Here is a 26,663-nt window from a genome sequence, read left to right as displayed (position 1 = left end):
TGTTCAACCCTATAAAATGGATTTGGGTGGGTCTGAAGCAGCAGAACAAAGAGTCCAGTGGCACCTTTAAAACTAATAAAAAAAATCTGGTTATAAGCTGTTATGTGCATGCACACTTCACACAAAATGTATCTGAGGGACCGTCTTCTCTTTGTCCCTGATAGGGCATTGTCCTCTGCTAGCAGCAATTTGCCAGTAATTCTCAGCCCTAAAGCCCAGCTGTTCTCAACTAGGGTCAGGACCTTTTCAGTCTGGGCCCCTTACCTGGTGGAACACTCTGCTGTACAATGTCCAGGCTTTGTGGGACCTTTGGCACTTCTGCAGGGCCTGTAAGGCAGAGGCATTCCACCAGGCATTTGATTGAGGACAGCAACAGTTGGTGCCTTTAATTTGTCCACCCCCCTCCAGAAATGTTCCTCCCTCCCCCCCGCTCCAGTATGCCTCAACAGTCTGATGAGAGTGAACATAACGTTAACAGGCCACAATCAGGGTTGGAATTTTTATTATTTTTGTTAGCTGCCCTGAGTCTGCTTGTGAAGACGGCAGGATAGAAATTTGAAGTAAATAATAAATAAAATTATTGTTTTAAACTAATTGTTTTATCCTTGTGTATTTGTATCTGAGGTATGTCATTCAGAGCCCAACTTTAGCTGGGATGGGGCAATCAAGCAGGTATTAGTAGCAGTAAAAATCAGGAGACATTTTGTAGAAAAAGAGCTCCTTAGTACAACTAATTTGCATATGCTACACACCTGACATCACTAGATATACTAAATTATATCAGCTCAGCATCTATCTTAAAATGCTTCTTGAATTATAATTGTCATCATAAAACCTTACTCCCATCATACTTTTAAAATCACTTTCTCCTATGTGGCCACAGTAGCATGAGGAAGATTTCTGTCTGTCTGCTTTATGTTTTGGTTCCCTCCCCCCCCCCCCCATTTTTGTGTGTGGGGAAATATTAGAAAGTTTGTCAAATGTGAATTTAGGGGAAAGTACTTGTGAGTTCCCTGCACTGTGCAGGGGGTTGGATTAGATGACCCCGGAGGTCCCTTCTAACTCTATGATTCTTAAGAGTTCAGCGAAATTCTCAGAAGGGGTTTGACCAATGGAGGCCAGAAGCAATTATGGGGGAAGGGGGGTAAGAAAGAAAGAGCACAATAAAATTTAGAGGTTCCGGAGCTCCGCTTCTGTGAGCTCCTGCCCAAAATGTGGCCTGATAAAAATAATAGCAACAACAACTTATACCCAGAATTAAACTTTGTTGTTCTTAAAGGTGCCACTGAACCGAAATTTTGTTCTGACCCTAGAAATGTAATATGTTCAAGGGCACACAAGGCAGCCCGTCAGTCAATAACGGACTGCAGCCGCACTCCTATGTAGGCTTCCTCCAAAGCCCCATCTAATTTAAGCTGGCTGACTATCCCAAGGAAGCATGGAAACAAGAACCGCGGCTTCTGCCCTTAAGTAAGCAAACGGCTGCTTCTTGCCTTTACACTAAAGACTTCTGCATTAACCCCCCGACCTCGCTGCGAGGAAGGAGCTCTATTGCTCGTCGCTTGCAGCAGCTGCCTCTCTGGGGGCTCGCGAAGCCACACCGAGGGTCGCCTTAAGCCATAGAGCAGGCCCGCTAGGCCTGTCTTTGCGTTGCTTAGCAACCGCTCTCCCAGGCGCGCGTTCTCCGAAAAAAAGATTCCGTGTCCCTTCTTCCACAACACTTTGGTTCCGGCTTGAGTGCCGAATTCCGCGTACGCTGCAACGCGGTGGCCCGTTTATAAAGCGGAGTCCTTCCCGGTGACTTGACCCGCCTCTCCAACTCGAGGAAGAAAAAGGAAGACTCCGCGGCCCACTGCAACACATGTATTTGCGTAGCAGGTTGGTGCTAGAGAGACGCTCTGTTTATAGCCTCCCGCCTCGCCGGAAAGTTCCCTGTAAGGAGATAATGTGCTAGCTTTTGCAGCCGGTCTTTATAACAATAACGGTGCAAGTGGCTGTGCTTTTCTCTCCCTGTCGTCCTGAAATACTCCCCGCTAAAAAAAAAAAAAAAAACTTAGGCAGATCATAAGGGAAGGGCAGGAAGAGTTGCAGCAGTGCTCACGGCCCAGGAAAAGTATGATCGCCGCCTAGAGTTGCCAATCCGCAAGTGGGGGGTAGGAGATCCCCCGGTTTAGAGGCCTCCCCCCCTCCCCCCCCGCTTCAGGATCATCAGAAAGCGGGGAGGGGGGAGGAAATGTCAACTGGGCACTCCGTTATTCCCTATGGAGACCTATTCCCATAGAGTATAATGGAGAATTGATCGCCTGGTATCTGAGGCTCTGGGTGGGGGCCTGTTTTTTGAGGCAGAGGCACCAAATTTGCAGCATAGCATCTGGTACCTCTCCTCAAAGCACCCTCCAAGTTTCAAAAAGATTGGACCAAGGGGTCCAATTCTATGAGCCCTAAAAGAAGGTGCCCCTATCCTTCATTATTTCCAATGGAGGGAAGGCATTTAAAAGGTGTGCAGCCCCTTTGAATGTGATGGCTGGAACTCCCTTTGGAGTTCAGTCATGCTTGTCACAACCTTGCTTCTGGCTCCACGCTCCATGTCTCCTGGCTCCACCCCCAAAGTCCCCAGATATTTCTTGAATTGGACTTGGCAACCCTATCACCACTTTAGGGTCCGGAAACATTTTTTCTCCAGGCCACTTTGGCCAAAGATCCTGGAGGTTTTTTGCTATCTTCTGGGCATGGAGCAGGTGTCACTGGTGTGTGTGTGTGTGTGGGGGGGGGGGGAGCGGTATTTGTGAATTTCCTGCATTGTGCAGGGGTTGGACAAGATGACTGTGGAGTGAGGCCTCAGTAGTAGAACCTCTGCTATATAGGTTTGCCGGTTGCAGGTTGGGAAATGCCTGGGGATTTGAGGGGTGGAGTCTGAGGAGGGTGTGATTTGAGGAAGAGGACTTCAGTGGGATGTAATTCCAAAGCAGCCATTTTCTCCAGGTGAAGTGATCTCTATTGCATGGAGATCAATTGTAATCCTAGGAGATCTTCCAGCCACCCCCTGGAGATTGACAACCCTAGCTATCCAGGTCCATCCCCTGACCTCTCCATTCAAAAGGAGCTGAATGACCTCTACTTGGGACTCTGGAGAGCTGCTGCTAGTTAGTGTAGACAAGCAATGCCGACCTTAAAATACTCTGATAGTATAAGGCAGCTTCAGTACAAAGCAATTTGAAGACTTGGGTTGAGCCTTTGAAACCTCTGGGTAAAAGGATCACATAGTAGATAATGTGAAAAATCTTCACCCAGGACTTTGCTGTCCATGAAATGAAACAGCAGCTGGTGCATTGCTTATTATTATTGTTGTTGTTGTTGTTGTTATTTATTGGATTTATATCCTGCCCTCCCCGCTGAAGCAGGCTCAGGGCGGCTCACAACAATCAAACAAAACAGTAAAACAATAGATAAGCATTAGAATTTAGCAATTAAACCAAGTTAATAATAACAATTAAATAGCTTAAAACAATTTAAAACAATTTTGGTGCAATAGGAGACATTCATATGTTACAGAGGCCATCTGGAAAACTCTGAAAGGGACAGCACTCAACCCCAAAGAGCTACATTGCGGTTCGGCGCAAGCCGAAGGGTGAGAGCTAAAGGGCTCTTGGCCTGTGGCTCATCGCCTAGGGGCTCTCTAAGGACCAGGAACCCAGATCCCTGATTTCCTTGTTCTCCCAATAAGGTAAGTTGACCCTCCAGAAGGGGAGCCACTTAAACAAACAGCATTTAAAGAGGACTGTATATTTTAAATATATATATATGACAGCAGGGGGGTGGGGGCTTTCCAGTGTTTTGCACTGAGTGTCACATGTACGACTATCTGCCCAAAGGACAGAAGTCTTGGGTGTGTGCTCGATGCAAGGAGCTCCCGGTCCTCAGGGAACGAGTTCGTACCCTTGAGGCCGAGGTGACTGCCCTGGAGAAGCAGAGACGGTCAGTTAGGCACTGGGGAAGACTCTTGGGGGCGTATTAGATGAGCCCCGCTCTGAACATAGCAGCCCCGTTGCTGCCAGAGAGTGTGAGGGTCGAGAGGGAACAGGGCACCATGCTGAGGATAAGGGGAATGCGCCCTCAGAAGGGACCTCTTCTTCGGTTGGTGAGCGGGAATCCTTTCGCGCCAAGGAACCATCCCTGGGCAGGGGGAGAGGGGGGGTTTTGGTAGTTGGTGATTCAATCCTTAGGCAAGTAGACAGCTGGGTGGCAAAACTGCATACCGACCATATGGTTACTTGCCTGCCTGGTGCGAAGGTAGCGGACATTACACGTGTAGTAGATAGGCTGATAGACAGTGCTGGGGAGGAGCCTGTGGTCGTGGTGCATGTTGGCACCAACGATGTGGGGAAATGCAGTCGTGAGGTCCTGGAGGAAAAATTTAGGCTGCTAGGCGGGAGACTTAAGGCCAGGACCTCCAAGGTAGCCTTCTCAGAAGTGCTACCTGTTCCACATGTAAGGCAGGAGAGATAGGCACAAATTAGAAGTCTCAATGTGTGGATGAGACGATGGTGTAAGGTTTAAGTTTGTTAGGCACTGGGATGCTTTCTGGAACAAGCGGGAACTGTACAAAAGAGACGGTCTCCACATGTCCCCGGATGGAACCAGGCTGCTGGCGCTTAAAATTAAAAAGTTGGCAGAGCAGTTTTTAAACTAAATCTTGGGGGAAAGCCGACAGGAGATGAAATGTCTCTGGTTCGGGAGGACTCGTATCAAAGAGATGAAGGGTTGGCTGCTATTTTTCTACCGGGTAACGGATTAGAGTTGTCCACTGTGATGGTGACAAGCAGCATGGACTGTCTGCCAGAGTCTCGAGGAGGAAAGTGGCAGGCCTAGCTTGCCTGGGAAATTATAGATGTTTGTATGCAAATGCTAGAAGTGTTCAAAGTAAAATTGGTGAATTGGAATGTTTAGTGTTGGGAGAAAACATAGACATTGTGGGAATTTCAGAAACTTGGTGAAATGAGGAGAATCAGTGGGACACGGTGATTCCTGGATATAAGTTATACCGGAAGTATAGGCAGGGAAGGGTTGGAGGTGGGGTCGCTCTGTATGTCAGAGAGGATATACGGTCCAGTAAGATTGAGGTCAGAGAATTAGATTCCCTTTTAGAAATGCTTTGGGTTGAAATAGAGGGCCCAAAAGGAAATTTAAATATGGGAGTTTGTTATCGCCCACCAAATCAAAAGAGAGAGGACGATTATAATATGATGGAAGGCTTAAAGATAGCGGCTAAATGTAAAAACTGTGTCGTAATAGGTGATTTTAACTACCCGTAGATTGATTGGGTCAATATGTGTTCTGGTCGAGAGAAAGAGATTGAGTTTCTTGATGCTCTCAATGACTGTGCTATGGAGCAGATGGTCTCAGAACCTACCAGGGGTGGGGCGATCCTGGATTTGGTCCTAAGTAATGCCCAAGACTTGATGAGAGATGTAAAAGTAATTGCACCGCTTGGGAGCAGTGACCGTAATGTTATTGATTTCACCATTTGTATAAATAGGGAGTTGCCCAAAAAGACCGTCACAACCACGTTTAACTTTAAAAGGGGTAAATTCTCTGAGATGAGGAGGCATGTGAGGAGGAAACTGAAAGGAAAGGTAAATATGGTCAAAACCCTTGGGGAAGCTTGGAGACTATTTAAAACTATAATCCTAGAAGCTCAGATAAAATACATACCACAAGTTAGGAAAGGCATAAACAGGCATAAGAAAAGGCCTGCATGGTTAACAAACAAAGTAATGGAAGTTGTAAAAGGTAAGAAGGACTCCTTTAAGAGGTGGAAAACCAGTCCAAGTTAGATTAGTAAAAGGGAACACAGGCTGTGGCAAATCAAATGCAAGACTGTGATCAGGCAGGCAAAAAGGGACTATGAGGAGCATATTGCAAAAAACATAAAGACCAACAATAAAACTTTCTTCAAATATATTAGAAGTAGGAAACCAGCCAGGGAGGCAGTGGGGCCCTTGGATGACAATGGGGTAAAAGGATTACTGAAGGAGGATAGGGAAATGGCTGAGAAGCTAAATGAATTTTTTGCCTCCGTCTTCACTGTAGAAGATGAGTACTTTTTGCCCGCCCCAGAACCACTAATTTTGGAAGGGGTGTTGAAAGACCTAAGTCAGATTGAGGTGACAAAAGAGGAGGTCCTACAACTGATAGACAAATTAAAAACTAATAAGTCACCGGGTCCGGATGGTATACATCCGAGAGTTCTGAAAGAACTCAAAGTTGAACTTGTGGATCTTCTAACAAAAATCTGTAATCTTTCATTGAAATCTGCCTCCGTTCCTGAGGACTGGAAGGTAGCAAATGTCACCACCATCTTTAAAAAGGGTTCCAGAGGAGATCCGGGAAATTACAGGCCAGTCAGTCTGACTTCAATACCGGGAAAGTTGGTAGAAAGCATTATCAAGGACAGAATGAGTAGGCACATTAATGAACACGGGTTATTGAGGAAGACTCAGTATGGGTTCTGTAAGGGAAGATCTTGCCTCACTAACCTGTTACATTTCTTTGAGGGGGTGAACAAACATGTGGACAAAGGAGACCCAATAGATGTTGTTTACCCTGACTTCCAGAAAGCTTTTGATAAAGTTCCTCATCAAAGGCTCCTTAGAAAGCTTGAGAGTCATGGAGTAAAAGGACAGGTCCTCTTGTGGATCAAAAACTGGCTGAGTAATAGGAAGCAGAGAGTGAGTATAAATGGGCAGTCTTCGCAGTGGAGGACAGTAAGCAGTGGGGTGCCTCAGGGCTCGGTATTGGGTCCCATGCTCTTTAACTTGTTCATAAATGATTTAGAGTTGGGAATGAGCAGTGAAGTGGCCAAGTTTGCGGATGACACTAAATTGTTCAGGGTGGTGAGAACCAGAGAGGATTGTGAGGAACTCTAAAGGGATCTGTTGAGGCTGGGTGAATGGGCGTCAACATGGCAGATGCGGTTCAATGTGGCCAAGTGCAAAGTAATGCACATTGGGGCCAAGAATCCCAGCTACAAATACAAGTTGATGGGGTGTGAACTGTCAGAGACTGACCACGAGAGAGATCTTGGGGTCGTGGTAGATAACTCACTGAAAATGTCAAGACAGTGTGCGTTTGCAATAAAAAAGGCCAACACCATGCTGGGAATTATTAGGAAGGGAATTGAAAACAAATCAGCCAGTATCATAATGCCCCTGTATAAATCGAAGGTGCAGTCTCATTTGGAGTACTGTGTGCAGTTCTGGTCACCGCACCTCAAAAAGAATATTATAGCATTGGAGAAAGTCCAGAAAAGGGCAACTAGAATGATTAAAGGGCTGGAACACTTTCCCTATGAAGAAAGGTTGAAACACTTGGGGCTCTTTAGCTTGGAGATAATGCATGGGATGGAGAAAGTAGAGAAAGAAGTACTTTTCTCCCTTTCTCACAATACACGAACTCGTGGGCATTCGATGAAATTGCTGAGCAGACAGGTTAAAATGGATAAAAGGAAGTCCTTCTTCACCCAAAGGGTGATTAACATGTGGAATTCACTGCTACAGGAGGTGGTGGTGGTCACAAGCATAGCCACCTTCAAGAGGGGTTTAGATAAAAATATGGAGCAGAGGTCCATCAGTGGCTATTAGCCACAGTGTGTTTGTGTGTGTGTGTATATAAAAAAATTTTTGGCCACTGTGTGACACAGAGTGTTGGACTGGATGGGCCATTGGCCTGATCTAACATAAAAATTATGTTATTGTAGTGGTGGGAGGGGCGTCCCACTAAGGCTTTCTCCCGGATGCATAGGATTAACAGGAGTCTGGTAATTGCAAGACACCTGAATATTTTTGCTCGGATAGACTTAACAGAGATAATGGCTAGGATGAAGCTGTTTGGCTGTGCTACTTGTACAGCTTGTGAGACATTTCTTGTTTGGTGAACTTTGTTTGCAACCAAGGAAGTGTCTCCTTTACTCTACCAGCAGCATTTAAGTTGTCAGTATTAATACCAGCAGAACTGAGTGCTGTGCTGCCACAAGTCATTGCAGTAAAACGAACTGGGTTTTAGGTTTGGGAATGCATAACAAATTAAAAAGCTTCCTGCTCTCCCTTTCCCACAAAGGAATCTGCGTGGTTGGAAGGGTAGACTAAAACCCGAACAAGCTTTCCTCGCCCCCACCTCAAGCTTTCCAGAGTAAACTGAGGGCATTCTGAGGCATTCCGGGGGATAGAGAGCTAACCTTGCAGTTGGGAAGTGAGATCAGTTACATGAAAACAACACAGGCACTGCTGCCTTCCTCAGCTGAGTAAAAGTGACAGTTCTAAGCTTTCTGATGTCTAGCAAATTCTGTTATCACTTTTTAAATATCATTTCCTTTAATAAGCATCACTGTATCGGGCAGCATTACAAATGTTAACCACAGAGCTGGCAAAGCTAGTTAACTTTGAAAATATTCCCCGGGCAGCACATGCAGCAAAAAAATTAGATAATCACCTCATAACTCTTTGGGGTTTTATATTTGTAGGACTATGTGAATTTTCTCAAACATTTGGAAGCCAAATTAGCCTGCTCTTATCTCTAATTTTGTATCTAGCACGCCAGATAAATAATACGTGTGTATGCTAGTTTGCCTGTATTTATTTCCTTTATAAAATGTTCTGTCCTGCCAAATGGCTTCTTACGGACTTCTGGGCAGCCCCTTCTCCCCCAGCACCGCAGCTCTGATCAGAATTGGGCTCTTCAGTGCTTCTAAATAGAGTTCCCACAGGGAACACATCGCGGGCATCCTGCTGCAACTTCCTGTGGCGTATGTAACGTGGCTGTAAGTAACTCTTCAGTAATGAAGATTCTGAACACAGAGTGTGGAAAATAAATAAGCAGAGCTTTGAGCTTTAAAAAAAAATTATGTATTCATTTTGCTTATAAAAGGAGAGAAGCACAAAATGTTGTGTAACATTCTCCGAGGTGGTGCACAGGAAGCAAATTACTGAAAGAATGTGTGAAATTGTTGGTTCTGTCAAGCTGCAGTCTTCAAAAGGGTCATGAATTTTTTTTAAACAAATGATAGCAGATGATTTTGAAATTGATCTAATCGGTAAGATTTGTGGTGTTTTGGATACTATTTGAAAGTTCTGATGTTTCCCTGTTCAGGTCAAGGATCTTACTTGAACTTAAGATGTCTTTATCTGCAACTGTGGTTTTAAGAGGAGACCAAGAAAGCCACCAAGGAACAAAAAGAAAAAACGAATGTGTAAAAAGTCCAGATTCACAGACTATGTCCATGCTGCAAGAAACCCCATTTCAGAACTTGCATTTGGCTTCTCAGGCAGTTCTTGAAAGAGCCCAAAAACAAGGGCGATCAAAGTGTCCCAAATGTAATAGTTCAAGGATGTTCTACTGTTACACATGCTACGTTCCAGTTGAGGCTGTGCCTACAAGAGAAATTCCTGTTGTAAAGGTTAGTGCAGGGACATATTTTATTATTTGGTCTAGTTTGTTGCTTTTACTTGTGTATTTAAGAAAAGAGGAGCTGTACTAGTTCAGACCATTGGTTTGTCTAGTCCAGCATCTCTTTTTCACACAACAAGCACTCGATGGGCCTACAAACAGGCTATGGATGCCAAAGCCTTTCCCTGGTCTTGCTGAATAGCATTGATATACCATGTAGAAGAAGATGATGATGATGATATTGGATTTATATCCCGCTCTCCACTCTGAAGAGTCTCAGAGCGGCTCACAATCTCCTTTACCTTCCTCCCCCATGACAGACACCCTGTGAGGTGGGTAGGGCTGGAGAGGGCTCTCACAGCAGCTGCCCTTTCAAGGACAACCTCTGCCAGAGCTATGGCTGACCCATGGCCATGCTAGCAGGTGCAAGTGAAGGAGTGGGGAATCAAACCTGGTTCTCCCAGATAAGAGTCCGCACACTTAGCCACTACACCAAACTGTAGTTATCATGACTAATAGCCATTGAGGGCCTTGTCCTCTGATAAGCTGTCTAAATCTGTTCCTTTGAAGCCAACTAAACTAGTAATCTTCTTCGTGGTCTCTGTGCATCACACTGATGGGATATAGGCGCCCGCGCCGATCTCGATCGGTATTCTTGAAAGCTGCGGATTTCCGCGCCCCAGGCCCAGTGCGCATGCGCAGAAGCCCCACCGCGCATGCTCACAGGGACCGGAGCGGACATCCCGCCAGTTCTCTTCTGACCGCCGCTTGGATCAGTCGATCTCTCGCTACGGTCGGTAGGAATCCTTTCTTGGAAGTTGCTATCGTTGGATTTATCAGATATTTTATTTGGCTTAGTCCACACAACAGTCTTTTTAAAGACTAAGAGGCGGAAAGAAACATTTTGTTTCGGGACTTTTCTCCTCAGTTCTCTCTTCCCGCCCTTTCCCCCCCCCTCCCCCCCGCATGGAAAAGCGGTGGGGATTTTTCAAGAGGTGCAGGAACTGCGGTAGCAAAATCGCTCCCCCAGACGGGCACGCTCTTTGTCTTTTTTGCCTGGGAGAGACACACATCCCTGACGCGTGTGTTCACTGCGCGAAGTTTTCCCGCCAAACGAAGAAAAACCGCGCGGGACGTTTAGCGGCGGCACTGATGGAAAAAGCTCTGTCGCCTAAGAAGATGTCGACGGCGCAGCACAAGCCGTCAACGTCGGAGTCGCTCGGCACCGACAAGAGCGCCCCCGACGCCGATCGCCCCACGAAGTCGGGCTCGGCATCAAGGTCCGCCTCCTCCACTCCTGCAAAACGGCCAAGGGAGGAGAAGGGACCTCAGCCGGAAGCGAAGAAGAAAAAGTCGGATAAGCATCGGTCGTCCGCGACTTCGCTCCCGACATCGCCATCGCCATCGGAATCGGCAGCGAGAGTTCCACAGTTGAAGCTATTCGCCTCCCCTCGCCGCCGTTCAAGCCCCCCGGTATTGGCATCGATGTCGACGCAAATCGCCATATCCTCCGACTCGGACCGCGACTTTGATCTATCGCAACGATCGGGGGCAGAAGGTAGTCCACCAGATACACATATGGTGGAGGACACTGTTCAATCCCGAACACCGACCCGAGACCCATCGGTCAGCCCCGATCATCGGCGGAACCGAAGCCCCAAAAAGGATCGACCCACTACACCTAGAGAAGACGGCGGGCGCGACTACTCAACCAGCCCTCGGCGTAGTCCCCGGGGTCGACATCGATCCCGAGATTCAGAGGAGAGATCCCGCGTCAGAGATCGATCTCCTCGGAAACCACCGCCCCCAATGTCATGGGATCAGCGGCAGTGGCAATACCTATACGGGTCGTGCCCTATGCCCTCCATGTTCCCCTGGTTCACACCCAGACCTCTGGATTGGGACCAGCAGTCTGAAGCATCAGTACGATCCCGGACGTCGTACAAGCCGAGGCACACTCCGTCGGCGTCGGTGTCAAAACCACCTGACACGACACCGCCAAGGACACAAAAGACTTCCCCACGACGGCGAAGTTCGGAGAGTCGAAAGACCCCTGAGTCACCAAAGGCTCCAGAGACGCCCAAACATTCCTCGGAGCACCCGGGCTCGGTAGAAGGCTCCCCCAGATCTGAGGAAGGTTCTCCCCGGGAACTTGAAGAGGCATCCACAAAGGGGAATTAACTTGTTTTTTAGCCAACAAAATTGATAAACTGTCCTCCCCTCTTGTCTTTTTAATCTGGCAATGGTAGCCAAGATCTTTGATTAATATGAGGATAATTCTGTCGGTAAATGTTCTCTTTCCTACTGACTTCCAAGGCTGACATAAATAAAAGTACATAGTTCCCATCTCTGGCCTGGTGAATTCCAGTTTGAAAGAGTCTCAAAAGCAGATCTGGGAAAGACCTCTCTCCTAGACCTTGGATACAGAGTACCAGTCTGGAATAGATGAACCAATGATGAGGCATGTACTTATTTCAGTCACTCAGTTTCAGCTTTTCAACCACAGGTATCCAATGACATGTTTAAAAACAGCATTTTATATCCATTCAAATTACTTATTTACCCAGCCAATTCAGAACCAGTTGGGGGATTAGAGTTCTACTGTATATATCAGGGTGACCAAACTGTGGCTTGGGAGCCACATGTGGCTCTTTCACACATATTGTGTGGTTCTCAAAGTCCCCCCCCCCCCGCCCCATCAGCTGACTTGGAGAAGTCATTTCTCTCTTTAAATCACATCACCAAGCCAGCTGGCAGCTTGGAGAATGCATTTAAAGTTGCTTTCTTTTCACCTCTCCCTCCTCCCTGCCCTATCGATTTGCCTTCCTTCCTGCTCAGACATCTGACATTCTTGTCTTGTGGCTCTCAAACATCTGATGCTTATTCTGTGTGGCTCTTTACATGAAGCAAGTTTGGCCACCCCTGGTGTCTGTCTGTTTGTCTATCATCTGTTTGTCTATCATCTAGCCCAGCAGGAACTATTTGCAGCCCAGCAGGAACTCATTTGCATATTAGGCCACACTCCTGACATCACACAGGGCTTTTTGTGGAAAAGCCTAGCAGGAACTTATTTGCATGTTAGGCCACAACCCCGGTGCCAAGCCAGCTGGAACTGCGCTCCTGCTCAAAAAAAGCCACCTTCCTTTCTTTCTTTCTTTCTTTCTTTCTTTCTTTCTTTCTTTCTTTCTTTCTTTCTTTCTTTCTTTCTTTCTTTCTTTCTTTCTTTCTTTCTTTCTTTCTTTCTTTCTTTCTTTCTTTCTTTCTTTCTTGGTGGGGGTTGGGATGTATGTCACTTAGATTCCCCATTTGGGAGAAAGAACACAGCAGCTTCTATGGGAGCAATCCTAACGGGGCTTACTCTCAGGAAAGTGTCCTTTAGATTGCAGCCGCTATCCCTATGTACAATGTCAGTTCTTAGTTTTGCAGTATGTAGGAAGCTCTGAATACCTTTCTTTACGGACATGTTTGTGGTTTCATTTGCAGCTTCCTGTGAAGATCGACATCATTAAACATCCCAACGAAACAGATGGCAAAAGCACAGCTGTACACGCTAAACTCCTGGCCCCTGATGATGTCGCTATTTACACCTATCCTTGTATTCCAGATTATGAAGAAATGAAACACCAAGTAAGAGATTGCATACGTGGAAGATATAAAGGGGTCTATTCTTTCCTTCTTCCAAAGTACACTCATTTTAAAATTCAGGGCACTGCTCCAAGTTGTGATCTTTGGGGGAAACTGTCACTGTAAGCAATGCTGACCAGTGTTGTTATCTCCTATGCAGGGAGGGGCTGGTCGAAGGACACTCAGTGAGCTCTGGGCTATGTAAAGTTTAGATTTGAAATCCCCAGATGAAAAGTTCATGCTAATTATCACTATCATTTTTTTTAAAATCTAACCTAAGTTTGGGTCTGTTTATTTTTCTTTCTAGATTGCACTTATCTTTCCCGGATCCAATTCAGTTTCTATAAGCGACATTCCCCTCTCTTTGCTAAACAAACTGGAAAAGAAAGCAGGTTGTAAACAAGACAATGATTTGCCGGTGGAACCAGTTCTCAAGTATGCAAAAGTAGACCCAGCTGGCAACAGCGACTTTGGCGAATTCACCTCTCACAGCACAGCCAGATATATGGGGCTCAAGAAAATCGTATTTGTTGACAGTACCTGGAATCAGACCAAGAAAATAATCACAGATGAGCGACTCCAAGGTGAGGATAGGCACTAGTCGTATTTCACAAACCGTTAAGAGGCAGAGCTGGGGTATAAATGCCCACAGTAGGTATAAATGCTGCTGTCTGTGAACTACCTGAGAAACTGTCACAAGTTGGGCAGCAAGTCTACTTAGCTACATATTCAGTGCCAGTATGTCTATGCCGGTATGATTTCCCCAATACTATTTACACAGAGTGTGCTTTTTGTATACGTGTGTCCTAAACAAGGGCATATTTAAAGGATGTAACAAGTTCAAATTCAACAACCTTTAATGGCATAAAAGGATGAAGTAAAAGTACAGACGGATTAAAATAAAGTCCAGTGAAAGTTATAGTGTACAAAAATGATTAAAAGGATATAATAAAAACAGTACATAAACGCAAAATTAGTCAAATGCTCATAATCTATGCCTAGGAATATAATGGCCGTTTTGTAGTACAATGGCCAAAATACTCAGCTACTAGTTCCAGCAATCTGTAACATTTATCAGTGAGTAAATACTGAACAGATTTTCCTGGCAAGGCCAGAGAAATTGGAAATAACAGGGTCAAGAAATTGCTGACATCTTACAGAACATAGGGCAGCGGAGTAAAATATGATTAACTGATACAGGTTCTGATGAACAGTACTTACATAGTCTGTTCTCTAAGGAAATATGGATGTAACAAAATGACCTGCAGCTTAGTAGTTAACATTTCAGTCTCTAATTGGGAGCGGAAAGTGGTGTCAAGTTGTGGCTGACTCATGATGACTCCAGAGGATTTCCAAGATGAGACGAACGGGGTGGGGGGGGGGGGGTGTCATTGCTTGTCTGTGTAGCAAGCCTGGACTTCCTTAGTGGCCTTCCATCCAAGGACTCACCAGGGACGACCCTGCTTAGCTTCAGAGATCTGATGAGACTAGGCTAGCCTGGGCCATCCAAGTCATGGCACAGTTATTAGATTTAGTGTTCTTTCTCTCCTCCCCCCCCCCCCCCTTTGCCCTCCCATACAGCGTTGCTACAAATCGAACTGAAATCGAGGAAAACCTGCTTTTGGCGTCATCAGAAAGGAAAGCCGGATACGTACCTGTCTACCATCGAAGCCATTTATTACTTTTTAGTAGACTACCACAGGGAACTCTTGAAAGAAAAATATGAAGGACAGTATGACAATTTGCTTTTCTTCTACACATTTATGTACAGATTGATCCAAAATGCCCGGAGTTCTGCCAGCAAAGAAGGCAAGGATATTTAGGGCAAAAGCTGAAGTCCTCGTTGCCCTTGGTTCTTTTAGAGGTTGCAATGACAGGAATGGAGCAGGAGAGGACAGAAGACTTTTCAAAAGCCCTGTCCTTTGACTCCAAGCTCCTCGTATGGTGCCGCAGCCAAATTTCCTTTGGAGTCTCTCTCTCTCTCTCTCCAAGCAAAAGCCTGCAAAACCTATAAAATATTTTCAGGAGTATAATGAGCAACAAGGGATGCCAGTTTGAAACCTCTTTTCTTAATCATAGTAAAATTTACTTCAGCTGTTTCACGGTATTAGAACTTCGCTAGCAAAGATGACCTCACTTTGGTGATGTCACTGACTTAACTGAAACACCATTTTCATTAGACATTTTTAAAAAAACTATATCCAGACGAATGCATTCGGGAGGATGCCAATAGTAAACATGTTTGTGTTTAAGCTGTAAAACTGCCTTGTTAATATTATAATAGCAAGTAGACTGGAACCGCTGTTTACATGCCCTTTTCAGGTTGAGAACTCCGCTGCCGTCCCCTCCAGGTTTCCTGCCGGATTCTGGGATAATAGCATTAGATTCTTCTCAGGAAAGCAACAGCTGACATTTAAGAAGTGTGGGAGGGAGGACTTGCAGTTGGTTTTAAAGGATTGCAAAAGATTCAGGGGTCTTGTGGGGGAGTGGGAAGGGGTCGTCTGCCTATTCTTTGCAGGATCACGACTGGGACCAGTGTCCCATTCCCCTTCCCTCCCCTCCCATGATAATTGAAGAGGCCTCACAGGGAAGCAAACTTCCCTGTGGTTATACTTTTATTTTTTTTGCTTTTCTTGTGTTTTCAGCAGTGCGTTAAAGCAGAAGCCGGTTTGTTTAGATGTGCTGCTGCTTTTCCCATTTTCCCAAGACCCACATGCTTTAAGAGGTGCAGTCCTGATACCCCATCACATCTAACCTGAACGTCATTTTGAAGGTGCAAAAGACCAGCTGGCTATCCTCCCCTCCCCCCCTTTGTTTCTGTTTTTGCTTTAACGCACACCAGTTTAATGCCACAACATGCTGTGGCTATAAATAAAAACACAATTTGTGATCCTTCAAACAACCAACTGCTTAGCTTTTTGCTCTTTGCCATGGATAGCATTGATCAGGCTGATGATGAAAGATCACAGGGGCACACCCATGTTCTTGTAAGGTTTCTCTCTTTCCAAAAACCAAAATACACTTTTGGAAGCAATTTTGGTGTGTTTTCTCCTGTGTCAGCTGGGCTCTGAATGCAAAATCTGTGACCTCTAGAGGTTTGAATATACATTTCAGGGATGACGCTTAGAATATTTCCAGCAAACTTGCTTTTCTTTTTCGCTTCCCTTTCCAAAAGTTTGCAGTGAGCCATAACACTGGTGGAGGGCAAGGGGAAAAACACAATACATGTCTGTTTTGCAACCACATTTGTGAAGAACTACTTTGATTTATAATAAACCAAATCATGAAATGCTCACCTTCACTGCTTTCAGGAAGTCTCTAAACTCTGCATGTGGAGTTCTGTGAAGTCCCAGCCAACTTATGGCAACCCCAGCAAGGGGCTTTCAAGGCAAGTGAGAAGCAGAGGGGGTTTGTTATTGCCTTCCTCTACTGAGTCTTCCTTGGTGCTCTCCCTTCTAAGTACTGGCTCTGCTTAGCTTCTGAGATCTGACAAGATCAAGCTATGCCATGTTGCCTTCCTTCCCATCTAAACTTTACCAGTCTAATCTCATTCAGCTTTTCTGTACAAGCCAGAATTGTTATTGAGCTGCGAATTAAACTGTGAACACTGCAATCTCATGCAGTACTCTTGTTGACTGAAGTAATTCTGCATAGATTAGCAGCACAATCCAGAGAACACAAACCCCATTGAATGGATCTGCTTAGGTGTACTAGAGCACCTACTGCTAGAGCCAGTTTGCTGTAGTGGTTAAGTGTGTGGACTCTTCTCTGGAAGAACCGGGTTTGATTCCCCACTCCTTCACTTGCACCTGCTGGAATGGCCTTGGGTCAACCATAGCTCTCATAGGAGTTGTCCTTGAAAGAGCAGCTGCTGTGAGAGCCTTCTCAGCCCCACCCACCTCACAGGGTGTCTGTTGGGGAGGGAAGAAGATAAAGGAGTCTCTGATTCAGAGAGAAGGGCGGAGTATAAATCTGCAATTCTTCTAATTTCCCCCCATTCACAGATGCTGTGCTACAACACACTTTTTTCCTAGTGCTTTCTGTGGCACAGACCTACAAAACAGAAGGCCATTGCCCTGTTGCTTCCAATATTACTGCCAGACTACTGCAGAAAGGATAAGAACAGCCTTGTTGGGCTAGCCCAAAGACCCATCTTTGCCATCATTCTGTTTCCAGCAGGAGCAAGTGAGATGCTTCCAGGATGCTCACAAACAGGCCATAACTTTCAACGGTAACTGTAGCTTCGGTTGCAGTTGCTGGTATTCAGCTGTCTGGTATGGCTAATCAGAGAGCCAAATTCAATTTCAGTAGCACCTTAGAGACAACAAGATTTTTGGGCTATGTGCTTTCAAGAGCAAAACCTCCTTTTTTCAGATACCTGGTCAGAGATGTACTCCAGGAATTCGACAAATCCCTTTTAAAAACCACCTAAGGTAGAAACCATCATCTCTGGTCTTAAGGCAGTGAATTAGAGGAGTTTTCACTCTGGATGGTTCCCCTGCTTCGTGTCAACCTACAGCCAGCATCAGGTATTGTAAGAAAAGACAGAACCTATCTCTTGTTTAGATACAGAGCCTGGCAGAGACAGAACTGGTTTTCACTACTGTGAACACAAAAAGAGCAATACAAGAGCTTCCATCCTCAGCTGAGTCACCCCAGTTGTAACTTGTAAGAGCACAGGTTTGATCCAGAGTAGCAGTGCTGCAGGTAGAAAGCACTGCCTTTTGCTCACGAAAGAGCTGTTCATACAACTCATGTTAGAACATCTTGAGACAAAAGAGCAACTAAATTTAAAGACGCTTTTGAAGTTGCACAACTGGGAATGTGAGAACCGTCTTTTACAGCACCACTTGAACTCTTGCGCAAGCATTTACGAAATGGCACTACCGGCTATTTTCCTTTGTGTCCAGCTTTACAGCTACAATCTGTAACAAAATAAAGCGTCCTTCAAGTCTCTCTGGATCAAGGCCTGTATTGCTAGAACTGCCGATGTTATACAAAACTAAATGTTTGTACAGGAAAAAATGTCTTTAAGCAGCTATCTGTAAGAGAAAATGCCTTCAAACATTCACACTTATTGCTGTCAAGAAAAGGAAATTTTGGCTTTGTGCAGTGATGAATACTGTTTCCTGTATAGGAATTTTGATCAACAAGGACTCAAATTTATTTTAGGAAATTCTAAAACAACTTTGTAAAAGGGCTGCTGGATTATAATGGAAAAGGACAAACTTCTGACCACTGGAAGGGCACCCAAAATGTGCCTCCTGACCGAATGGACTGCACAACAACCAAATAGAAAGGGGGAGGGGCTTAATTTCTTCCATATCACATTTAACTAAAAAACATGTTTTCCAAAGAAAAGTGCTGTGATAAAAGCTTTTACAAACCAGGTTTGGTTCCTTCTAGACGCAACACTTAGGTTGGATTTTCCCATAATTAAAACATGAGCGACCCGAGGGGAGGGGAGGGGTACAGGACAGTCTTCCACATTTCCTTCTGGCTGCAGTCAGTTGCACAGCAACTAGTGTCGCTCCAAAAGATAATCCCTAACATCAAGGCACCAGTTTTGGAAATTCTGATGCTGATGATAAGGGGCAAAACTGCTGAAAGGTATCCCAATCAGGAGCAGTGCAACCACAGGAAGACATGTTTAGTAGTATCTCCCAGGAAGAGTAATGGAGGTGGACATTCAGCTTTTATGCAGGAAAGGAAAGGTCCCCTGTGCAAGCAACAGTCGTTTCTGACTCTGGGATGATGTTGCTTTCACAATGTTTTCACGGCAGACTTTTTTACGGGGCGGTTTGCCATTGCCTTCTCCAGTCTTTTTACACTTTCCCCCCAGCAAGCTGGGTACTCATTTTACCAACCTCGGAAGGATGGAAGGCTGAGTCAACCTTGGGCCGGCTACCTGAATCCAGCTTCCGCCAGAATCGAACTCAGGTCATGAGCACAGAGTTCAGACTGCAGTTCTGCTGCTTTATCACTCTGTGCCACGAGCTCGGTGTTAATCAGCATTGGCAAAAATGAAGACCACAAAACAATATGCAGAGCATGGCCCCGGTGGTCCTAACTGATCTGTCCCAAGAAGAGTAACCTCAAGCCTCACATTTAGAACCATGTAAGAAAAATAGGAATTAATATGCTTACGTTAAAGTCTATGCCTCACCAGGTGAGCAACTGGTTCTATAACATAACAGCACTGAGGTGCAGATGGTGGACTAAACCAGCTGGGTTGGACCCATGCAGGGGAACAGGAATTAATATGCCTACATAAAAGTCAGCCATGCCTTACCTGGTGAGCAACCAGTTCTAATTTGTAGCAGAGCAGCACTGAGGTGTGGATTGTGGATGTCTGAGAAATTTGCTTGCCTAAAGTCACATCCCCTTCCATGCATCTATCTTGCCTGGCAACTAAGATGGCAAATGATACCACTCAGTGGGTTTGAGGTAGCCAGTTGCTCAACCCTAATGGGCAAAATCTAGTTGTAGCCAATTTATAGCAATCCCATAGGGTTCTTCAAGGCAAGAGGTGAACAGAGGCAGTTTGCTTCTGCATAGTGGCCCTGGACCTCCTTGGTAGTCTCCCATCCAAGCATTAACCAGAGCCGACCCTGCTCAGCTTCCATGATTTGACAAAATCGGGCTAGCCTGGGCTATCCAGATCAGGGAATGGTCTATTTGAAATGCTTGTCTGTGATGGGAGTGATAATGTTAGGAAAAAAAAAACAGCTGATCAGCAAATGATGGTATACTTTTTTAAAATAAATGCAGAGATTTACATTTTCATCTGTTAAGACACAAAAGCCATACACATTTCTCACATTATTTTCAGAGGTGTTCCTACCTGCAAATCTGAGAAGTCAACTTACTGCTTCATCCACCCTTTCTGTCACCATCAAACTCAAAGCAGCATACAAGAGGCATCCAATCTAGGCATTGAAAAGACCCAGAGGTGCTGACCTTCAGCCATGTGGCTTCATCCTACATGTCCCATCCATACCCTGGTGTAGCTGTATATAAATCTTTTTGAATGATACCAATAAGGGCACACATTATACAGTTTAAGATCCATTGATCTCAAAGTCCGGAACTCATTCAGTGCAATCAGTATTTGTTGGATCGTGCCCTATCGGGTCTGATTGGAAACATTTTAATGAGTGTGGCTTTCCCTGATTTTGGCTTGTAAAGCATCACAAGTCTTCTTGGCATCACCGAGCAGCATTGAGGTATTGGGCTTGTAAAAAATGGGGTTGTCAACGGCAGCATACCCAACGCCCAGGGTGCGCTTCATGACGATCACCTAGGGAGACAACAGAAGAGGCATGAAGAGGGTTACCCAAGTAATGACATTGAATGTATTGTAGAAATAACATTGGTCCTAAAAATGTAGACAGCATATTTCAGCCATGAAAATACATTTCTCCATGCTTAGTTCCATGTGCTTAATTCGCATCCATCCTGCTGCAGGGTTCTGAATGGCTCACGGTCTTGCTCTCTAATAAAAGGTATTTCATGACTTTTGGCTTTGGAATGTATAAAGAAGATGATGATGATACTGGATTTATATCCTGCCCTCCACTCTGAATATCTGAGTCTCAGAGCAGCTCACAATCTCCTTTCCCTTCCTCCCCAACAACAGACACCCTGTGAGGTGGGTGGGGCTGACAGAACTCTCACAGAAGTTGCCCTTTTCAAGGACAGCTCTGTGAGAACTATGCATGACCCAAGGCCATTCCAGCAGCTACGTGGAGGAGTGGGGAATCAAACCCAGTTCTCCCAGTTAAGAGTACGTGCACTTAACTACTACACCAAACTGGCGCTCACGCTCCCAGAGCTGGCGCGAAATCATATAATAATAAAAGCCTAGGTCATAAATTGGGAACCAAGACAATGTGACCCTGCCCTGGCACACAGCTGCTTTTGTGCCCCAGCTTGCCCATTTATTTGCAAAATCAGGACCCCAAAAGACTTGAGCCTTAAGACCATCAAGGGATTTGGCTTGGCTTCTCATTTGTTTACACAAGAATGCAACTTTCTCATCGAAGCAGAAAGTCTCAGAGGACCTTTCCCTCCCAATCAGAAAGTTCACTCTGATTGCCTTGATGAAGCAAGATCGTTTCAGAGTCTAATAAAATGCCACCTCTCTCTGTAATCACCACTCACTTGCTTGGCTTTCCAGACCTCCAGGACCGGCATGCCAGCTATGATGGAGTTCGGATCTTCCTGGGCTGCGGAGTTCACGGTGTCATTGGCACCAATCACCAAAGCCAAGTCTGTCTCTGAGAGAGAAAGACAACTTATTGCAAAATAAAGAACACTTCAAAACTTGAAAAAGCTAACCTCTTCACCAAAGAAAACTTTCAGTCCCCTGGAGATGGGAGCAGAAACAGAGTGATCAATAAAGTGTTTCCTGGCCTACAGAAGAAGCATATCTGATAGTTTCATATTTTTATTAACATGTTGCTTTGTCAGCAGCTGTAACCACAGCCCAAGGAATGAGGGTTGCCAGTCTCCAGATGGTAGGGAAAGTTTTCAATGAGCAATAATTGTGCCTCAGATGAACCTCATTGGCTACGATACTGCCACTGCACAAAGTCTCCACGTGGTGGCTGCAGATCTCACGGGGTTCTTTTCATCCTTAGAACTTACAAATGCATAGGGTTGCCAGCTCTGGGCTGGGAAATACCTGGAGATTTGGGAGATGGAGTCTGGGGAGGGTGGGATTTGGGGAGGAGAGCGACCTCATAGGGATGCCCAGGGCTTTTTTGTAGCAGGAGCTCCTTTGCATATTAGGCCACACCCCTCTGATGTAGCCAACCCTCCTGGAGCTTACAGTAGGCCCTGTACTAAGAGCCCTGTCAGCTCTTGGAGGATTGGCTACATCAGAGGGGTGAAGCCTAATATGCAAAGGAATTCCTGCTACAAAAAAAAGCCCTGGGGATGCCATTCCCCAGTTGGAGGTGGGGGATCCCCCAATTTTTTCAGCTTCAGCCCACCAGTGAACAACTGGCCAGTGGGAGGAAATCCCACCCCCAAACGCAATGTGCTGATGTCACTTGGACTGGATTGCAATTACCCAGGCTTGCTTGAGGACACAATGGAACTCCTGGCTCCTGGGCAAGCATCTGTCTTAATGGACCCAAAGAAAGAACATCTGTCTTAATGGACCCCCATTGTGTACAGCCTATCAAAATAAGAGATCAACAGGTGATCTGGCACCTTAAATCCATAATGAGACTGGTTGTGCCAATTCTCACTCTGGCCACTACTATTCCAGATGGAGTAACCGAATCTCAGTAGGCAATGCTGCCATGGCCTAGCTATGGTAAGGCAGCTGCAGGTCAAGGTTCAAGTAGGCAGCTCAAGGTTGACTCAGCCTCCCATCCTTCGGAGGTTGGTAAAATGAGTACCCAGCTTGCTGGGGGGAAAGGGTAGATGACTGGGGAAGGGAATGGCAAAGAAAGGAAAGGTCCCCTGTGCAAGCACCAGTCTTCCCCGACTCTGGGGTGACGTTGCTTTCACATTTTCATTGCAGACTTTTTACGGGGTGGTTTGCCATTGCCTTCCCCAGTCCTCTACACTTTCCCCCCAGCAAGCTGGGGACTCATTTTAGCAACCTCGGAAGGATGGAAGGCTGAGTCAACCTTGAGCCAGCTACCTGAAACCAGCTTCCGCCGGGGTCGAACTCAGGTCGTGAGCAGAGAGTTCAGATCACGGTACTGCAGTACTGCCGCTTTACCACTCTGCAAAAAGTCTGCCCCAAAAACATCATGATGCAACATCACCCCAGAGTCGGAAACAACTGGTGCTTGCACAGGTGGGTAATCATAGCTGGCATGCCTTGACCTTTTGCAACTTTACCTTTTTTTTTTTTTAACTTCAGTAACACAGTGCAGAATTTAGGGTTGCCAGGTCCGGGTTGGGAAATACCTGGAAATTTTGGAGTGGAGTTTCAGGAGGGTGGGATTTGGGGAGGGGAGAGGCCTCAGCAGGTTGTAATGCTGTAGAGTCCACCTTCCACAGCAGTCATTTCCTTCAAGTGAACTGATTTCTGTTGCCTGGAGATCAGATGTAATAGCGAGAGATCTGCAGCCACCACCTGGAGACTTCGTGCAGTGGCAGTATCGTAGCCAATGAGGTTAATCTGAGGCACGATTATTGCTCATTGAAAACTTTCCCTACCACCTGGAGACTGGCAACCCTCATTCCTTGGGCCATGGTGGCAGCTGCTGCCAAAGCAACATGTTAATAAAATCTGCACAGCCAATCAAATCTCCAATAGTCAATCAATAGCCTTACTGGGCAAAAGCCTCACCTGGCCCCCTCCCACTTCTTAAAAATACTTAGGGGGTGCCAGAAAAGGTATTCATGAGCACCCTGGAGCTCTCTGGCACCATGTTGGAGACCCTTGCTAAAGTAAAAGGTAAAGGTAGTTCCAGGGGTGGAACTCTAGCAGGAGCTCCTTTGCATATTAGATCACACATCCCTGATGTAGCCAATCCTCCAAGAGCTTACAAGGCTCTTTTTTTGTAAGCTCTTTGAGGATTGGCTACATAAGGGTGTGTGGCATAATATGCAAAGGAGCTCCTCCTAGAATTCCACCCCTGTCGTTTCCGACTCTGGGTGACATTGAGAGAGCCTTTAAACAGTGCTTCCAACACCTAGCGAAATCAGCAGCTGGCATGTATGTGCTGAATTAGATTCCATCGGGGCATTTTCCTGTCCCCATGGCCACCAAAAGCAGACTAAATTATGAAGAAAATGTTCAGATCTGTGCAAAGACGCCCAGTTTGCATAAGTTATATAGTGATGCAGCAATTATTTTACAGTGCACGGATGCACAGAGACACAGGCCTCCTTAATGATTCAGCACAAAAACTCCTGTGCCCTTTCTTCTCCATGGTCTGTTGCTTCAGGAAAAATAACAGGGACCTCCCCCCTGGAGCCCAGAACTTTGTCTGAACTTTGGTAACTGACGGGCTGGCGTTAAGGGTTTGGTGTGACTGCCAGTCAAATGCACTGAGTGTAGGGATTTTTTTTTTTTTTTTAAACAAAAAACTATTCAACTTGGCCCCAAATTAAAAAAACAAAACAAAGCACAAACCAAACACACCATGTTATTTACATCGATTCTGATGGGGGGAAACTAATCCATCTGTCTTCTGTGACATGAGTCTTTTGGGGCCTTGCATAACATACAAGCCAGATGGAGTTTTGCTCAACAGGACTATTTATTTAAAGACTTGCTTGCGCCTGTTCAAGCTTTACCAAGGAGCTGTTGTGGTGGCAGGAACAGACTGTCAGATTGGGCAGGCCTGAGTTCCAATCCCTGATCTAGGGTTGCCAGGTCACTGTTGGAAAACACCTGGAGACTTTGGGGGAGAGAGCAGGAGTTGCAGAGGGGAGGGGCCTCAACAGGGTCCAGTCAACAGGGTCCAGTGCCATAAAGTCCACCCTTCAAAGCAGCCATTTTCTCCAGAGGAGCTAATCTCTGCCAACTGGAGACTGGTTGCAAAACAGATCTCCAGACCCCACCTGGAAACTGGCAATCCTATGATCAGTCCAGACACTCACCCTAAGCTAGTTAGAGCCTCACTTCACACAACTTTCTATGGCCTTGCATAGCGGAATAATGGTGCATCCCAAGGGTTGCCAAGTCAAATTCAAGAAATATCTGGGGACTTTGGGGGTGGAGCCAGGAGACCGGTGCTCTTCTGAAGAGGCAGGAAGGGAAAAAACACCACACCACCTCTTTTATGCCTTTGCTTCCACACCCCACTATTAACTTAGCCTCTTAGCCTAACCCCCTAGCCATTTCCTTTCTGTTTCTTGACAGCCTCAACCACATACAGACCATACCTCGTTTTTAGACTGTAGGTTGCGATACAGCTTCCTAACTATTTCTATTAAAAAATCCTTTTCAATTACCCCTTTTTAGCTGCATTCCAGTCCTCACACTCACCATGCTGCCCTTCTCTTGGATACAATTCATGTCCCAAACTTGGTGGAAGAATCAGTACAACAGCTCCCACTTCATAATAGATTGTAATGTTAGTCCAATTGTCTAAATCTGGCACCATCCCAGCATAGGGTTGCCAAGTCCAATTCAAGAAATATCTGGGGACTTTGGGGGTGGAGCCAGGAGACATTAGGGGTGGAGCCAGGAACAAGGCTGTGACAAGCACAATTGAACTCCAAAGGGAGTTCTGGCCATCACATTTAAAGGGACGGCACACCTTTTCAATCCCTTTCTTCCATAGGAAATCATGAAGGATAGGAGCACCTTCTTTTGGGGCTCATAGAATTGGACCCCCTGGCCCAATATTTTTGAAACTTGGGGGGTATTTGGGGGAGAGGCACTAGATGCTATTCTGAACATTTGGAGCCTCTACCCCAAAAAACAGCCCCCCCAGAGCCCCAGATACCCGTGGATCAATTCTCCATGATTTTCTATGGGAATAAATCTCTATAGGGAATAACAGAGTTCCCAGCAGACATTTCCCTCCCCACCCCCCGCTTTCTGATGACCCTGAAGAGGGGGGAGGGTCTCCAAACCGGGGGATCCCCTGCCCCCACCTGGGGATTGGCAACCCTATCCCAACACCATCATCAGTTAGTCACTTGACCTCACAAAGAACCATCACCAGAAGGTCTATGGAAGCAGAGCACCTCTGAAGTCAGCTGAGAAGTGTGCTGGGGAACAGCAGGACGCTTTCCTGAGACTTAGGATAAGCTCCCGAAGTTGGATTCCATTAATGGGAACCCATTAATGGGGAACAACTGGAGTGTCCTTTAACAGGTGTTTATTCCTGGTTCAAAAAAACAAACTTGGGGGTCAGTATCTGGGTAGCCTCTAAAGTAGGGGCAGAAGTATATAGAAGAAGATGAGAGGAAGACAAGAAAAGCAAAACCAAGAAAACTGGGGTGAAGGAAGCAAGACCAGTTTTGGCTTAATGGCAGCAGGTCCCAAGCTGATGTTCATTTTGAGAGCAAGTTTATTCCCTGCCACTCATAAGGCCTTGAGCCGGCTGAGTCAACCTTGAGACGGTTACCTGAACCCAGCTTCTGCTGGGATCGAACTTTGAGAGAAAGTTTATATATGGATCCTCCCTGCCACTCATAAGGCCAGATAAGTACGTAAGAGGAGCCCTTGCTGAATCAGACCAGAGGTCCATCTAACCCCACATCCTGTTTCATACAGCAGCCAATCAGTTGTGAGGTAAAGGTAAAGGTGGTCCCCTATGCAAGCACCAGTTGTTTCCGACTCTGGGGTGACGTTTTCACAACGTTTGCACAGGAGACTTTTTACGGGGTGGTTTACCATTGCCTTCTCCAGTCATCTACACTTTACCTCCAGCAAGCTGGGTACTCATTTTACCAACCTCAGAAGGACGGAAGGCTGAGTCTTCCGCCGGGATCGAACTCAGGTCATGAGCAGAGGGCTCTGACTGCAGTACTGCAGCTTTACCACTCTGCGCCACGGAGGCTCATGTGTAATCAGTTGTACTGGAAGGCCAATAAACAGGGCATAGAGGCTGAGCACACCTGTCTGCTGCTCCCTCCTAGCACTAGTATTCAAAGGTTTGCTGCCATCATGG

At 45.9% G+C, this 26,663-nt stretch overlaps 2 protein-coding genes and 2 pseudogenes across 3 annotated transcripts in view; 2 read left to right on the top strand and 2 right to left on the bottom strand.

Moving 5' to 3' along the window:
* The first annotated feature begins 1,438 nt into the window (after positions 1-1,438).
* Positions 1,439-15,326, top strand: DTWD1 (DTW domain containing 1). Of its 2 annotated transcripts, none has more exons than XM_060259845.1 (5): positions 1,439-1,878; positions 9,145-9,451; positions 12,925-13,068; positions 13,373-13,649; positions 14,647-15,326. In XM_060259845.1, exons 1-5 carry the CDS (start codon positions 1,862-1,864, stop codon positions 14,886-14,888), a joined length of 987 nt encoding a protein of 328 aa, XP_060115828.1. In that variant the 5' UTR covers positions 1,439-1,861; the 3' UTR covers positions 14,889-15,326. The 2 variants fall into 2 exon arrangements, with proteins under 2 accessions (XP_060115828.1, XP_060115829.1); XM_060259846.1 differs by lacking the exon at positions 1,439-1,878 and adding an exon at positions 3,695-3,724.
* Positions 15,327-19,806: 4,480 nt separating this feature from the next.
* Positions 19,807-26,663, bottom strand: part of LOC132587555 (NAD(P) transhydrogenase, mitochondrial-like) — a 108,238-nt gene continuing 101,381 nt past the window's right edge. Inside the window, exons 21-22 of the mRNA XM_060259844.1 lie at positions 21,229-21,344; positions 19,807-20,365 (exon numbers count right to left, since the gene is read on the bottom strand). Coding sequence (XP_060115827.1) covers positions 20,216-20,365; positions 21,229-21,344 — 266 coding nt within the window. The 3' untranslated portion in view covers positions 19,807-20,215. The remainder of the gene's footprint in view (positions 20,366-21,228; positions 21,345-26,663) is intronic.
* Positions 21,580-21,662, bottom strand: LOC132587993 (U4 spliceosomal RNA; annotated as a pseudogene).
* LOC132587991 (U4 spliceosomal RNA) lies at positions 23,170-23,252 on the top strand (annotated as a pseudogene).

Source organism: Heteronotia binoei, chromosome 19 (genome assembly GCF_032191835.1).
Source record: "Heteronotia binoei isolate CCM8104 ecotype False Entrance Well chromosome 19, APGP_CSIRO_Hbin_v1, whole genome shotgun sequence".
Lineage (NCBI taxonomy): Eukaryota > Metazoa > Chordata > Lepidosauria > Squamata > Gekkonidae > Heteronotia > Heteronotia binoei.
Note: the sequence above shows the minus strand (reverse complement) of the source record. Positions and strands in the feature narration are given on the sequence as shown.

What these genes read in the sequence shown, in the direction of transcription:
- DTWD1 (XM_060259845.1), top strand. An exon ending in GAGAAATTCCTGTTGTAAAG is followed by an intron (nt 9,452 to 12,924) that starts GTTAGTGCAGGG and finishes TTTCATTTGCAG; the next exon opens with CTTCCTGTGAAGATCGACAT. An exon ending in ATGAAGAAATGAAACACCAA is followed by an intron (nt 13,069 to 13,372) that starts GTAAGAGATTGC and finishes TTTTCTTTCTAG; the next exon opens with ATTGCACTTATCTTTCCCGG.